Raw genomic sequence first — 13,794 nt, 5'->3', positions numbered from 1 at the left:
TTATAAGAGTGTTTCTCTGGATATTATAAGTATATTAGGTTTAAGATTGTTTTATGTTCTTTAGTGATAGGGGCAGTTTCAATGAATGTTCAGTAGCAAGCAAATAATCATCTTTCAAATGGTTTAAGCCATGCCAGGCTGTCTAGAAATGTCGTGGTCTCAAATTCTAGAAGTCACCACTGGGCTGCTCTCATGAGCTTTTGCCATAAGCTCCAGTGTGTATAAGTATAAATTGCAGAGAATTCTAAAATCCTATGTGAGTGTGGCTCATAAGGACTCAAAAACTGATTGATTTAATATTTTTTTTTAAATTAAGACATATCCTGATCTTGTGCAGGCCCCATCTTTTGTATAGTTTTATAGGTAGGAGTTAAAAATACTCCCAGATATGGAATATGCATCTTCCAGTTCCTATCAAACAACTAGGCATTGCACTTCTTGCTAAGCTCCAGAGGTAGGCAACAACTGTAACTTATTTTTAATAACATACTCTATTTCCTGGTCTTAAGTCTTTTACCTGCTTTCCTGTCACGTTGCACAAGGCTGCCAGTGCAATTGCCCTTAAATGCTCCCCTTATCTTTAGCAACTATAGTTTGGAACCCTACAGCCATTTCCTACTGCCAATCATATAACCAAACTCTTCTACATGGAGCTGTGCTGGATCGTTTAGAAAAATTGTCATATTTAAATCTTACTGGAATTCTATGAGGTAGGTATTGCTGCCACTTCACAGATGAGAAAACTGATGAAAAGGTTTTTTGTTAAAGAGGAAACAAGGTGAAGATAGCTGGGCTATCCTTTCTAGAAAAAAAATATGCAGTATAAAAATCTTTGAACAAAAAAGTTAAAGCAGTACAACATCAGGAACCAATAAACAGAATGAAGAAATTGGCTGTTAATACAGCTCAGAAAAGATGGCTCTGCTTACCCCACGTTTGTACCATATATGAAGTTTCAGGAGGGATTAATGCATACCATAAAATTATATGTGAAATTTTGCATGTGCATGTATGTGTTATTAAAATGCAGATTTAATCTTTAAAATAAGATTCCCAAAGACATAACCTAAAAAATTATTTGACACAGAGGTTTAGACTTGGTGTTGTCTTGGAAGAAATATAAAGAGGATATATTGGTTGGGACAGTGTAAAATAGTATATTTAATTGGAATAACTATTAATGAAAATTTAAAAGCTGGGTGTAATTAGTTAATTTACAACAAGTGTCCATTACTATCCTTACAAAGCAAACAATTCTACCCAGAACTGAATGGAAAACTTTGGTTGATTCACTTACTTTTTAAATGAACCATTTCTAATGGCTTTGACCAGTTTGCTACAATAGCCACAGAGATGGTTGTTCATGTTGTATCTTACATCTCTCAATCTTTTTTTACCTTTAATGTCAGTAGCTCCTGCCTACATCCTAATTATAGACAATGAATTATTTTTTATACACTCATAGTCATTACTAAAAGTTCCTTCATAATTGTCTTATATGGTTTGAAATCACCATTGGCGGACTCCTTGTCTTCAACTTAGCACTTTTCATAACCTTCAATTATAATTAAACAGTCTGTAGGATCCATTTTTAGTACAGAAAGAGAAGCAAAAAATTTTAAGAATAGATCTTCATTATTTTAATGAGATATCTTCAGTACCAAACATATTTTTTTCAAAGCAAAGAGTTTATTCAGTCGCCCCTCTTTTGTTTCCCTTCACTCCTGAAGCATACTAACATTAATTTTGAACTTTATTTGTCCTACTAAATTATAAAATTAAATTAACCATACTCTTTGTTCTGTTACTTAACACTGAGTAGGCTCAAAATCCATAAAATGATTAGTCTGCCAAAGCTGCCAGAATCCAGCACACCAGAGATGAACTGTTTTGTTTTGTTTTTCTTTTTGGCATGGGCAGGCTCCAGGAATTGAACCCAGGTCTCTGGCATAGCAGGTGAGAATTCTGCCACTGAGCCACTGTTGTACCACCCGAACTGACTTTTAATAAGGGAATTTATTTAGTTAAAAACTTACAGTGCTTCAGTGGAAAGGCAGCTAACTTTCATCTAAGGTTCTCTGTTACATGGGAAGGCAGATGGCAACGTCTGTTGGCCTTTTCTCCTGGACTTCTGGGTTCCAACGTCTTTCCCCAAGGTGATTCCTTGCTGCATCTCCAAACGTTTGGGCTGAAATGAGGTATGCTGAGCTGCTGAGCGCTCTTTTGACCTCTCTCTTTTAAGCCTTCAGCTAATTAAATTAAACCTCATTCATTCTGGAAGTCATTCATATTACGTTTATGGCTAAGCGGACCACAAATGTAATCAGCCATAGATGAATTTCACAACTGATGATTTAAGGCAACAGAAACAGAACAACAGGGCATTATCATCTGACCAAGTCAACACCTGAAACTAACTACCACAGACCATTAGCTATTTTGGGAGACAGCAAGGATGGGATGAATTGTGGAGAATCTACTAAGCTTTGTAAATGTCTTTGAAGAGAAGAATAAAAAGAGTAAAAGTAAAAGATCTGAAGATGAAAATAAAGTAGACTGAATAAGAGAAGAATAGATGGGCCTAAGAATGCATCTTAAAAGAGAAATATTCCTAGGCATTTAATTGGGTGGGCATGGTATGATCTTATTTCTAGCTATAGCTAAAATGATAAATCCTTTCAGAGGATATCCTGATTCTCTACTAGGAGATAAAAATTACACTTCAATCCCATTAGTGTTTTGTTTTATTATGAGAAGTTTTCAGCTATTAATTCTTCAAGTGTTTTTCTGGTCCTTTCTCTCATTGTTTCTTCTTTTGCCATATGCCCTTCTTTTGCCATAGAACTATTTCCAGAGACTTTAGTTGTCACTTTAAAAATAAATTCTCCGGGGAGTGGTGGTGAAGCTCCTCATGCTGTCATTCCCTAAGTGTTGTGCATGCCATCCCACTAATGTTTTAACCTTTAACAAAACATGCAAATTATAGCCCTGAATTACAATTCCATCAAAGAGAGAATTTTATAAATTAACTTTCCTCACAATATTAAGTAGTGTATTTAGAAATTTCTTTGGAATCAGAAGATATTTCCCTGGCCAGAAAATCTCACTGACAAGCAAAAATTACAAAAGTGATAAGTTTTTATTCTGTATTAATACATTAAAGATTCATCATTTCATAACCTTAAAGCTTACAAATTGAAATTATTCTATCCTTTTTTTTCAAATTTCTTCATTCTAACTCTTTTTAAGTATTTTTGAACAAACAGATGATGCCAGGAATAATCCCAGTCTTTTTGTAAAAAGATGACAAATAGGGTATCTCAAATAAGATTCCACAAAACATTTTAAGTGGAATATTTTGCTACCAGGGAGCTGATCAAGACTGAGAGATTAGTGTGCAGTTGCATGAAGGCTAGAAATGAGCATGTTCATTCTTAAATTGGCTGAGAAGAACCCAAGAAAGGGAGAAGAAAACAATAGCACACAGTATTATTCAATGCTTTATAGTTCAGAGGAAGAAATAAAGCCACAGAGGTTAAGAATGTGCTGAGTTTATTGAAAATAATATAACTTGGATTCTATATCACAGGAATTCTCAGTTTTAGAATTCTCACCAGCTACTAGTCTACAGAATTCCTTTGTTTACCTGGTAAAGATGTATCAGTTATAACAACTCCAACGTGTACTAAGCTGTTGATATTGGCAATGTGTCCTTATGATATTATCTTTCCTGCAAAATTATTTTCTTCTACCATTTGATAGTCAAGAATTACATTTCCTGGTAATCCAGACTGAGATGACAGTGTGGCTGAATACATAAGTAGAAATAAGACTATTTCAACATAAATGTACAAAATGCTTCTGATAAAGTGGCTGCAAAATAAAAAGAAACTAAGAATTTATGATTCTGATAAATCCACTGCTGAAAAAATTAATGTCTGAGATGTCTCTGTGCTTATTTTTACTGAATTGTTTATGTTCCAAATCAAAAGTCTTTACTAATATGCTCTTATTATAAGGTCTCAGGTACAAATTAGTGTTGGATAGCCTGGGGGTCTATTTGACTTCCTAAAAATGATGATCAAACATGAATGTTTATAGTCTATAGGCTAATAAGATGTGATATATATAAGAAGTTCTCAAGGGAGGTAAAACTCACTCTAAAGTAGCTCTCAAGGGGCTTCTGAGTCACTACCTTAAAACAGATCTGATCATGTGAGTTAGTCCTCATACCCCATCCAGTGAGGACCTTTGACTTGACATCAACAGGAACTAGAGTGGCTTCTAGCTCAGGAACAGGTACCAGCAAACCACTGCTGATGGGCCCAGTGGGCTCAGTTGCCTATTTTGTAGATAGTTTTATTGGAAGCCACCTTCATTCACTCGTTTACATATATTTCTATGGGTGATTTCACTAGAATTAAATTGTTGTTACTGAGATGGAATAGTCCATAAAGTCTTTTTCATAAAGTAGCCCCTGATATAAAAAATATAGAAAATATATAATATAATCTTATTAACTGAATGTGATTTGGCTATTCTGGATGGAAACTTTGCTCATATTGAATGCTTCCCAAATGTTGGCATTGCATTTCCGACTATTCCAATAATCAATATTCCATTTAAAATTTTAGCCATTCTAGTGTGTACAAAATAATATCTTATTGTGGCTTTAATTTATATTTTCTTGTTCATGAATGGTGGTAAGCACCATTTTATGTGTATGTTAACTATTTGTATTTATTTTGAGAAGTACCCATTCATGTGCTAGGACAATTTTATAAAATTGGGTTGTTTTTCATTTTTTAAAAAATATTACTTTGAAGGGATTCTTAATACATACTTGCTAAAATTCAATTACTGGATTTATAGAGAGGTTTCATTATCACCTGATCTGAGGATTGCCTAATTTTTTGTTTTCAAATGGTGTGTGCCAGGGAAATCACAGATATCTGTTAAGTGGCCATTTCACTGCCCTCACTGAACCCACCTCCTTGTCACAAATGCACACTAAGCATATACCCCACCTCCTTTTCTATTATATGCTATTCCAAAACCTGGTGGTGGTGTTAAGTCTAACGAAAAGGTATGGTCAGATCTGAAACTGGAAACCTGGAATAAGCAGCCCCAGATGCTAATCAAGACAGGAATTTTCAGTCACAGGGACCCTTCCTCCCCAAGATGAATAAAATAGTAATAGATTTTTCTATCTTCTCCGGTGCAAAGTGGGATGTGTGTAGTTCCCATCTAGGACCCCAACTGGGAGAACTTCTCAGCCAACCCAGGATATTGTCTGTCCTAGGACTTCTTACCTTGCTTTTACGGACTTGTTGTGCAGTTTAAGTGACAAGGAGATTATTTGTCCTTTCTTGACTCTTTATTCTGTGCAAGTATTAAAGGGATCATTTGCCAAAGTTTCTGTTTGCCTTGATCCCTTGTTCCCACAATGCACTGTAGTAGCGACTTGCTCCACAGTGACTTTGATGAGCAGAAGTGGTTAATACTTATCAGTTCTTCAAATTTTACATCTAATCATTTCTGACTCTTCCCTGTGAATGTAAGTTCATAAAGACACCAGGGTCCCAAAATTGTTTCTATAATTTTCTAGAGGGTTTATACTTTGAGTTTTTTATTTTTGGATCTGTAGTATAACATTTTAAGGATGAATTTATTCCAGCACAGGGTGCAAAAATTCTAACTTCTGTATTTCATCAGCAGCAAATCCCCTCATTCCATGCAGCTTTTTGATGTTTGTCATGTCGGCCTCTCTTTGCACAGCACTCTCTTTAAGGCACTTTTCACCTCTGCATTCCTCAAGCTATAGATGAGGGGGTTCAACATAGGGTTGAAAAGACTATAAAACAGGGAAAGGATCTTCTGCTGTTCCTCAGGATGGCGGGACTTGGGGGTCATGTACATGACAATGGCGCTGCCAAAGAAGAGCCCGACCACGCAGAGGTGGGAGGAGCAGGTGGAGAAGGCCTTTCTGTGTCCCTCCCCAGACTGGATCCTCAGGATGGACACCAGGATGCGGGTGTAGGAGACCAGCACCAAGCAGAGAGGCCCCGCTAAGATAAACACACAGGCTGCAAAGAGGACAAGTTGGTTGAGTCTCGTGTCAGCACAGGCCAGCTTGAGGACAGACAGGATTTCACAGAAGAAGTGATTGATTCTTCGAGGCCCACAGAAGGGCAGCCTCAGGATGAGAACCACATGGATCAGGGCCAAGAGGAAACAAAAAGCCCAACTGGTGACAGCCAGGATGGTGCACACTCTCCAGTTCATGATGACAGAATAATGGAGGGGGTGGCAGATCGCCACGTACCTGTCATAGGACATCACCACCAAAATCAGGCACTCTGTGGCAGCCAAAGCCATATACAAAAATGTCTGTATTAAGCATGATATGAAGGGGATGTTTTTTTTCTGTTTCAGTAGGCTTTCTAACATCTTGGGGACATTGTTGGAAGCATAGGCTATGTCAAGGAGGGCCAAGTGTGAAAGGAAAAAGTACATGGGAGTGTGTAGTCTGGAGTCCAGATAGATGAGTCCCAAGATCATGGCATTTGTCATCAGACTGAAGGTGTAGAGGAGGGAGAAGATACCGAAGAGGAACACTTCCATCTCCACACTGAGCTGAAATCCCACCAAAATGAAATCTGTGATCCATGTTTGGTTGCTCCCCATTCCCTAATGACAATCTGTCAGGGACAGAAGTATGATAAAAGGGTCAGAGTTGAAAAATCAATACAAAGTTGGAAGTATTTTATTTCCGAATGACCTTAGAGAAAGGTTGTTTGTCTTCCTACTTCACAGTTTTGCCTTTACCAAACCTTCAAAGTTTGCTTACGTTTCTTTTATTAACTATTTTTTAGTGAAATTAAACTCAAACTTACAGAGAAGAGTCAAGAGTTATAGAAAGAATTCAATATACTTTCACCTAGATTATGCTTTTATGAATCATTTGAGTGTGAAGTGTAGATATGATGTCCATTTACTCTAAATTTATTTTTTCCCAAGAACAAGGACATTCACTAAACTAACCACAGTATAATTATCAAAATTAGTAAAGTTAATGTTTATAACATTTTCTTTTCTAATCTACAGTTTTCTCCTTGCATACCCACCTGTCCAGGACCCAAGCCAAAATCACACAATACATTTATCTTTAGTCCTTTTTCAGGTGAAATAATTGCTTAGCCTTTCTTTTCCTTTCTTGATATTGATGTTTTTTGAAGAGTTAGAGAACAGTATTTTGTAGCAGAAATTGGGATTGTCCAATGTTCCTCACATTTTGATTCAGATTATATACTTTCATAGGAAAAAGTGTCCCTGTCAGTACATTACATTAGTAGATACATGATGCTAATTTGTCTCATTATTGGATCACTTAAAGTATCTCCATTATAATTTATTTTTTCCCTAGTGTAATTTCTGATAACATCCTTTAAAATTATTCTACATATCTTGTTCATCATAAAACTTACAACCACTACTTTTAGCATCCATTGGTTATCTTGCCAGACTCAATTATTAATAATTATGGCTGAGAAATGTACTGTTGTAATTCCTTTACTTCTTTCACAATTATTAGGGGGCAATTTTTTAATAAGAAAGATCCAATCAATTTATTTATTGTCAGTCTACATCTCTCTCTCTCTCTCTTCCTCATTCACTCTCTATCTTGATATTTACTTAGTACTTTATCTTTGAGTAAAATATATATTTGCAATACTAGTGCTTTATTTATTATTAGGTCTATATTATTTTCTAGATTTTATTCCAATTTAGATAACTAAAATACTTGATCATTTTAAACTTAAAAATTAGTGTTTCAAGATCTGGTTCATTGTGGGCACCTACCTTGTGTGTTAATAATGTTTATGTATTGTCAAATCCATTTTGCAATCACATATTTTCATATGTAACATGAATTTAAAACTTATTTAAAATAGCATTGTGTTTGCCTATTTCTTTCTTTTAGAAATATCTATGAATATTTTTCCAAGTCAAATTTTTTTGTAACATGATTTGAAAAGCTGCATTGTATTTTCTTGAATCAAAAAATTTTAATTTCTTCAATATATGTGCTCCTCTTTAGGTTGTATGAAATAGAATGTTGCAATGCTTAAATTTTGTAATATACATTTCATATTTTTCATGACATCCTTATAGCAAATTTAGAGGTTGGAAGTGCTCTATGAACTCATTCGTATTCTTTTTATGTATCTATGAATATGTCTATTTGTTTATATTTACCTAAAAAACAAACAACAACAAAACCCACATATATTGAGACTTATCACTGAAAGAAACCACCCAATAGCAAACAATGTCTAACTTAGCTGTCTTGACTCTATAGTCCTAAATTCATATTTCTTTTGCACTCAGCGCAGTCATTTGACTGCTTCTATTATGATGACTCCCAAAGATGTGTTGATGCTTTTTTTTTTTTTTTAAAACATAGGCAGGCACCGGAAATCAAACCCGGGTCTCTGGCATGGCAGGCAAGGACTCTGCCGGTGAGCCACTGTGGCCCGCCCCAATGATAGTCTTTTAATTCTTCTGTCAGAGTGGGTAAAATCAACATACTTTGTTTTATTCTTATCTCAGCTTGATATTAGGTTAACAAGACAGAAAAAAAAATATTAAAGAGAAATTAAGACTCTACAAAATTTAAAAACATCCCAAAATATAGGTAGGTAGCTACTGGTCATCAGGCTGAAATGCTGTCTAGTATTCTACCTGCAAACTTGAGCTACCTACCCTTTAATCCAAAGAAGCTGACCCAACTTTACAGGACATCTGTGTATGTTTTCTACTGCCCAGTTTCCATATGTTTCCACATGGTAGATGCTGCCCCAACACTGCTATTCAGAATTTCCTTCCCAGACATCTTTCTACCTTTATATTTAAGGACAAGAAATATAGAATTCTCACTTTGTACCTTATCTAGTGTTTTTTTTTTTTTCTCTCCACTTTCTGGCTTGAGAGTAACTCCTGTTTCCTAATTGAGTGACATCTGTAATTGCTTGAATCTTCTATATACATTACACAGAGGAGGATAATGTCTTTACCCATAAGGGAAAATTAAAGAATATTTAAAAATAAACAATATCATAGCACTTCAAAACAAAAGGTTTTATAACTATCGTGTCCTTTTATTATACATGGCTATGACATAATCTCTACAATGCAGTCAATGCATTCCCAGATAATTATGAGTTAAATCTCTTAAAATGATGGCTACAACTTTAATTCATACCTATTATTGCTATCATTCTATAATGCTCATGAAAGTTGGATGGATTCAGTAGTTAAAAATTAATGCTGAGAATATCAGCATATCAGCAACATACCATGCTTGAGTAAGTGTCAGACATATATATATTGAGTTGGAAAATACATGTAGACATTCAAAAATACTAGAGTGATAACACATTGTGCTTATCTACTAGCTTCATTGTTAATCTTGAGGGAGTGGGTCAAACAGCAGCAGAGTCATAACCCTCCTCATTTGAGGTATTTCTTTTGTGTGTACATTCATGCATAAAGAACATGGTAGGAGTCTAATCTTCTCTAGACCCTATTAAAAATCTAGGTTACAAGCAGCCAATAAGGAGGTTTTTTTTTTCTACTCTAGGGAACTGGGGAAGATTCATATGGGGAGGATTTGATGGCAGCTATGAAATTTATAGGTTTGGTCAATAACACCAGTGAAAAGAATGATATCTTCAGTATTAAGATCTAGATAATTCTGAGGATAAAACATTCAACATTAGGAAAGGTTTACACAAAATTTTATTTATTTGCATAGCAATGCCTCATTCAACCAGTTAAGAAATGAAAAAAAAAAAGAAGTAATACAATAAAAGTAAATAAAATAATAAAGTTCCAAAATACCCTTGCAGTTGGTATGTTTTATACATTGTTATATCTCTCACAACTAGATTCGTTGTGGATGAAACAGTCTTTAAGAATGAACATCATTGTTAGTTCAATCTTTAAGTCCAGTTTAGTTCACTTCTGGAATCTTCTATTTGCCAGTTTCTATTTACTGATGAGGATATGACTTCTACTTTACCAAAAAACAAAAAATTCAGCCTTAGAATTTAATTATTTAAAAATTCTAATATTTTGAAAATTAGATAATAAATCTAAATAATTTAAAAATAATGTTTGTAGATGGTATGATTGACTAATATGATCATGTGGACTATATTGTAACTATAAAGAAAATGTCAACACTTAAATGTATTGGTACTTGTAATGGGCTGAATGGAAGCACCCCCACCCTCACCCCGCCCCAGTTTAAGTGCGTCTTCTAACCCCTGCAAATTGTCAATGTTAACACTTGGAAAAAAGTCTTTGCAGCTGTGATTAAATTAAGGTTATTAAAATGATAGGATTTTGCATTATCCAGGTTGGTCCTTAGAAGACAAATGTCATAAGAGAAAAGCAGAGGAAAATTTAAGACAGACTAAGGAGAAGACACACAGAAAAGAAGGCAACGTGAAGATGGAGAAGAGAGAGAGGCAGCCACAAACCAGCCAGAAACTGGAAAAGGCAAGGAGCAGATTTTTCTCCAGAACCCCTGAAAGGAGCATAGTTCTTCTGGATATTTGACTTCTAGGCTCCATAACTGTGACAGAATAAATTTCTATTATTTTAGCCATCAAGTTTGTGGTAATTTCTTATAGTAGCCCTAGGAAACTCGTGTACAGTCTTATACTTACTTTGTTTAGTGCCTATAAGATCACAAGAAGATTACGTTTTGGAGAAATTACTTGATATTAAGGTTAAATAACTTTAAAAGTAACTTAGAAGACATATGTGGTAACATTTTGAACTTTGGAAAACTATGAGGCTAGGGAGGTGTCAGGAAGGTAGGGAGTATATCTTTAAGAAGGATGATCCTAACAAAAGAGATTCTTTCATTTTTTATGAATATTACTGCATATGGGAGGTTTCTGTGAAATTCATTTTTTGCTATAATTAAAGAATATTGCTATAGTGTGCACAGTGGGGGATAGTAAGATCAGTAAGCAATAATCCACTTAGACACAGTTGGTCAACCTGAGGCAATAACTGAAATACATTTGATCTCTGAATATTAAGTATAATAATATTGTCAAGTGCAATTTATTTGTACCCAGTAGGATCATTTGTATCTTAATGTCTTTGTTTATATTCCCCCCTTGTGAATTAATAAATTCTTTGATCTTCATCTTCATTACCATCATTTACATTTTGCTGTTAGAAAATAAGCAACAGAAAAAAAAATTGAAGATGAATTAAGGCTGTTAAGCAGTTACAACAAAGGAATAACAAAGAAAATATAATAGCGATGCCTAAAGTTTAACTTTTCCAACAGAGGCAATAAAACAATAGCAGCTCAGGAAGTAAAAGGTTTACATGGGCTGTATGTGCAGTTCTTCAAGGCAAGTCCTGTAATCTAAAAAGTTTCTTGAGCTTTATCCCATTACCTGAACCCCTTTCAACACAGTATTGGGAATCATGCTTTTTGAGATAGAAAAATATTTTTGAGGTAGGAAAAATATTTTTAAAACACAGTGATTTCAGAGTCTGAAAATTATCAGGACAGGGTGGAGTTTGGAAGAGTTCCAAAAGGAAGTAAATATATGGCAAGCTGACCTCTTATATTTTTCATCAAGGGAAAGACTTTAATACAACTGCTACTAGAATTTAGTTTTCCATTGATCAGTGGTTTCTCTGGACATCAGTATCTTTATTTAGGCTTGTTAATATGTAAGGTACTTTCACTAGTTTGGCTATTTCAGAGACTTATCCAGAGACAATATGTGGATATAAAGCCTCACATTCTGTTGATACCGTTCTGATAGGGACAGAGAACTATCTATCTGGTAGGTCAGATAATTTGGGAGGTGACTGTGAGGGATATGCTGAGAGGTAGGAGGAACCCCTGTCAACCAGATAGCATGCAGACACCTCAGGGCTGGTGGGAGAGTTAAGGGTCTATTCCATATGCCTGGGAGACATACCTTGAGTCAGGAGGGAAGACCACCCAGGAAGGTCATCCTTTTCCACATAGCCGCGGCAAACATGCTGCTATCCTGTCTTATTTCAGCTACCAATACTGAAAACAATGACCCAGCATAAATGAATATCTTCTACATAAGCAGATTCTGGACTTTCCCTCAGGGTTCTATTTCGACCTAGAATAAAACCTACGGAGATAAAAATGTACCTCTAAGGTGGGTGTAGTGTTGTCTTCTCTCTAGTAGGCTCTGGGAGAGTCAGTCTCAATTACAGGAACATTCACTGCTTTTGCTGGAAGTTCTTCTTTGAATCCCCAGGAGTATAGATCTTATTTTAGAATCAGGTGAACAAAAACATTCTTGGGTCTCTATCGAGAATTCAAATTCCCAAAGGATCATAAGACATCTCGTCTTTTACTTTCTCCCTGAGGGGATGAAAAAAATCCCTGACTCTTCTCTCAGGAGAACAGGAGTGATTGTATCTGACTCTCCTTGCAGGAAAGTTCTAAGGAATGGGCAGAGGAATTGTTGGCACCACACTTTTTATCCATTCATATTTTCAAATACTCAAGGGCCATAAACTTAAGGCAGATATCACAAACTACGTGATCCAAAACATGAAATTATCATTGCTTTAGGAATTACTGCTTCTTCACAATCCCTGTGAAGTTATATGAGAAGTTGTTTCTCATACGTGATTAAAAGGTGAGTCCCCATAAAGGCAATTATTGCAACCTTGAAAAGCAATAGATTATCCCCAAACCAGTATATCTTTATTTACAGTTATGATGGATTCAAATAAAGATGGATTATTATAGCCATAAGTAATAATTATTCAGTCTTTATTATGTTTTGAGAAAATGTGACAAATATTTTGCATGCAATTTATAGTTGAATATAATCATTATGATCATTTTACAATTATGGAGTGGAGACTAGAGTAAATTATGTCAAATCTCCAATTCTTTAAGTTTGTTCTAGGAGTCTCTGGGAAAACATGGGAGTCTTTCAAAAGGTCAACAAGGTCAAAATTATTTTCACAATAGTATCATACAACTGTTCAGCCTTTTCCATTCTCTCATAAGTGTACTTTGGAATCTTCTAGAGGCTATGTGATATGTGATATGACAACTGTTAGATGCAGAAGCTATAAAAATCTAGCTGTGATCTATTAAGTGAAACATAAATCAAATTTGCAAAATATAGAACAATGCTGCCCTTTTCACACATTTTTTTATTTTAGAAAAGGCGGAAAATGTTCATAAAATTATGATATTCATATTAAGACCATATAGTGGGACTGCATATTTTTAAATTAAAAATAGTTAATAAATTATAAGTTTTAATTTCTAATATAATAGATATAAACTATAACCACATAAGCAATGTCTCTATTGGTTCTCAGTAACTTTTAACAGTTCTGAGGTCTTGAGTTAAAAAAGGTAGAGAACCATAGTCCTTAATGAATTCCTTCCAATCAGGCAACAGATAGTTAGAAATAAATAATTTTATATAATATAAAAAATGAATGAGTTTTCTGTTGCTGGTGCAAAAAGTTCACTCAAACTTCGCAGCTTAATGCAACATACATCTATTATTCCACAGTTCCCATGGGTCAGAAGTTCTAGTACAGGTTAGCTGGATTCTCTGCCCAAATCTCACAGACTAACATTAAGGTTTTGGCATGTTCCTGGATCTCTTCGCTCAAAACTTGTTGCCCTCTTTGAAGTTCAATGATGTTAGTAGAATTCAGTTCCTTGCAACTGTAGAATCA

General features: G+C 35.1%; 1 protein-coding gene across 2 annotated transcripts; it reads right to left on the bottom strand.

Annotated features, from left to right (window-relative positions):
* Window positions 1-4,639: 4,639 nt before the first annotated feature.
* LOC143687649 (olfactory receptor 2A5-like) lies at window positions 4,640-6,687 on the bottom strand. Of its 2 annotated transcripts, XM_077164813.1 has the most exons (2): window positions 5,765-6,687; window positions 4,640-4,670 (listed from the first exon to the last, which is right to left on the bottom strand). In XM_077164813.1, exons 1-2 carry the CDS (start codon window positions 6,685-6,687, stop codon window positions 4,640-4,642), a joined length of 954 nt encoding a protein of 317 aa, XP_077020928.1. The 2 variants fall into 2 exon arrangements, with proteins under 2 accessions (XP_077020928.1, XP_077020932.1); XM_077164817.1 differs by lacking the exon at window positions 4,640-4,670 and having other exon boundaries at window positions 5,755-6,687.
* Window positions 6,688-13,794: the final 7,107 nt, after the last annotated feature.

This window comes from Tamandua tetradactyla, chromosome 1 (genome assembly GCF_023851605.1).
Source record: "Tamandua tetradactyla isolate mTamTet1 chromosome 1, mTamTet1.pri, whole genome shotgun sequence".
Taxonomy (NCBI): Eukaryota; Metazoa; Chordata; class Mammalia; order Pilosa; family Myrmecophagidae; genus Tamandua; species Tamandua tetradactyla.
This window is presented reverse-complemented; position numbering and strand designations above follow the sequence as displayed.